At 42.0% G+C, this 3,037-nt stretch overlaps 1 protein-coding gene across 1 annotated transcript; it reads right to left on the bottom strand.

Moving 5' to 3' along the window:
* Positions 1-287: 287 nt before the first annotated feature.
* LOC138895254 (uncharacterized) lies at positions 288-1,877 on the bottom strand. Its single transcript, XM_070179925.1, has one exon. It carries the CDS (start codon positions 1,875-1,877, stop codon positions 288-290), a length of 1,590 nt encoding a protein of 529 aa, XP_070036026.1.
* Between the last annotated feature and the right edge of the window lie 1,160 nt (positions 1,878-3,037).

Raw genomic sequence — 3,037 nt, 5'->3', positions numbered from 1 at the left:
AGTCGGTGCGGCTACCTCAACTTCAATCGGTGACTGTCTCTGTTACACAATAGGCGTGAGAGTGACTGGAGGCATTTTGGGATCATCCTCTTCTCGAATGAGCCCAATTGACCCCTCTGGGTCCCATTCTTCATCAGTTTCTATCACATTTACCCCCTCGCCCCTGTGATCCGAGAGGGGATTGTTACGGACGTTAGGTGCAGTCTCCTTTGCCTGTATAACTTTGGTATCAATCAGCGTTTGGATCTTATCCTTCAGAGTGCAGCATTCATCAATAGTGTGACCCTCTATGCCGAATAGTAGGCACATGTCTTATTCGGATTGACCCATTGAGAGGAATTTTCCATGGTGACAGCGGGAATGGGAGTAACATAACCGGCAGCTTTCAATCTCTCATACAACTGGTCAATAGGTTCGGTAATAGGAGTGTATTGTCTGGGCGACCTATAGTCGAATTTTGGCATGGGTTTTTGGTAGTTTTGGCGGGTTGGTGGTGAGTGGTAATATGCTGGCTGAATGTTGTAAGTGTGGTAGGCGATAGCTGGTTGTTGATATCTAGGAGGTGAAGGCTGATTGGTGGGTGGAGGTGTTTGGTATGTGAGAGGAGACTTCGTACCTTGGGCTACCATCACAGTCCCTACTTCCTTCTTTTTAGATATACCCCCCGACTGCAAGGCTTTGTTTGTAGCCTGGAGTGCCTCGAAATTTGCTACCATCCCGCTTTTGATTCCCTCTTCTATTATTTCTCCCAATTTGATGATGTCAGAGAATTTATGATTTTCAATAACCATCAACCTCTCATAATATTGCGGATCCTGGGCCCGGACAAAGAATTTGTTCATTTGTTCTTCTTCCAATGCTGGCCTTACTTTTGCAGCCTCTGATCTCCACCGAGTAGCATACTCGCGAAAGGTTTCTGTCGGCTTCTTCTTAAGATTCTGGATATAGAAGACGTCTGGTGCATTCTCTAGGTTGAATCTAAACCGATCCATAAAATCTGACGCCATGCTTACCCAATTAATCCACTTCTTTGGATTTTGGCCGATGTACCAGGATAGGGCGTCTCCAGTGAGGCTCCTCATGAACAGCTTCATGCGGATTCTTTTATCTTTACCAACCCCTACGAGCTTGTCATAATACGTCCTTAGATGTACCTTTGGATCACCTGTCTCGTCGAACATTTCGAACTTAGGAGGTTTGTAACCCTCTGGCAGTTCTACGTCCGGTTGAATACATAAATCCTCAGAGTTCAAACCTTCGATGCCTTTACCACCTTCAACACCTTGGACTCGACTTGTAAGCTTCTTAAGTTCTTCCGCCATGTTCTTGATGAGCAGGTCCTTCTCGGCGGATTCCGGTGTATACAGGATTTGTTGTGAAGTGTGGGGTAAGGTTTTCACGTATATGGGGTTACTTTGGTGGACTCTAGGGATTTGGGTATAGTGGTGATCATTGGTTGAGTTTTGGGGATCAGGAGTAGGTTGTGGTGCATTTTGAGGAATGTGGTTGGTGGTAATTTGTGGGTACTGGGTCAGGTGATGATGATGTTGTGGAGGCGTTGGTACTGGTGGAGGATTAGGATTTTGGGGAGGCGTGGCGTATTGATGAGGTGCAGAAGGATTTTGCGGGTGCTGGTTTTGTGTGTTTTGAGGAGGTATTGGGTTTTGGACGTTTTGTTGGTTGATGTCAGGAACATTCAGGGTAAGGGAAAGGTTTTCCAAGTTACGGACCTGCTCAAGTTCCCCTTGTAACTCCAGTATATTTTGCTCTAACCGTAAAACCAAGTCATTCCGCGCTAGAGTACTTCGACCATCTGAAGTTTCGACATTCTCGGCGTGCGCAACATTGTCTTTCCTGATACCACTCATATCGTCCATCTTAGCTTTTCCTTTGTTCTTGGGATCACTTGGAGGAGGAGGAGGTGGAGGACCTCTAGATCTGGTATGGTATGCTGATGATGCCAGTATGCACGAACCAACCTTAGGGGATGTGAATAAACAAAAAAAAAAAAAAAAGGTAAACAAGTCAGTAAGGTGGAGACTCTCTCTTTTAACACCTTCCTTTAAAAGAGTTGTTACGTGTCAAAATCCGATTTCGCGAGAAAGAGGGACGCGACACCGCAAATATATTATTTTATGAAAAATACAAAAATAAAATTATAAGTTGTTTGATGGCATGATACTGCTGTAAGTCATGATGTTGAGTTTGATACGGTTATGAGCCATGGTGTTGAGTTTGATAGTTTGATACGACTGTGAGACATGATGTTGGGGCATTGTGTAAGCCTTTGTACATCACTCGAGCATTGTGTATGCTTCTTTGATATATTTGGGGCATTGTGTATGCTTCAATAAGCATTGTGTATTCTCTGTTACATATTTGAGGCATTGTGGTATCATTGTGGACTTATAGAGGTATTGTTTAATTTCTTTCACTGCAGTTATCACAAACTTTTAGTGTGTAGTGGGTTGAGATATGTGTGTTCTTTTTAGTTAATTGTTATTAACTCTGTCGATACCTATATATTGTGTTATTGTATAATTATTGTATTTAGTATATTGTTCTTGTTGTCGTGTATTTATATTTTCTAATACTTATCCCAGAGGTATTCAAAGTGGAGGGTCAAAGATGTTATTGGGTTATATTTACGTATAACTCACTCCTTACCTGCATGTCTATACAAATATTGTTGCTGGCGATAGAGCTAGTGGCAGACGAATTTGTTTGAGCAGATTTTATTATTGAGATGAGCCACCGCATTGTTCGTGGCCTTCGTTTCTGCCTTAAGTTTGTTTTAGTTATTTTCATCTCTGTAGGATTTGCATGCCCACCGGTTAAACTCATGTTACCTTGTTAGATGCTCCATGGTCTTGGTGTGGGGTTTGAGCTAGAGTTTAATTATTTGAGTGATTGTTGGTCTTTTCATCAATTGACTAAGGTATTGGTTGAAAAGTATTAGTCTTTAATTATTAATAATACTTTTAGACTTGCACTTATTTTCTCTCAGTGTTTGTCTAAATAATTAAACGTATGAGAA

Source organism: Nicotiana tomentosiformis, chromosome 7 (genome assembly GCF_000390325.3).
Source record: "Nicotiana tomentosiformis chromosome 7, ASM39032v3, whole genome shotgun sequence".
Classification (NCBI taxonomy): Eukaryota; Viridiplantae; Streptophyta; class Magnoliopsida; order Solanales; family Solanaceae; genus Nicotiana; species Nicotiana tomentosiformis.
Note: the sequence above shows the minus strand (reverse complement) of the source record. Positions and strands in the feature narration are given on the sequence as shown.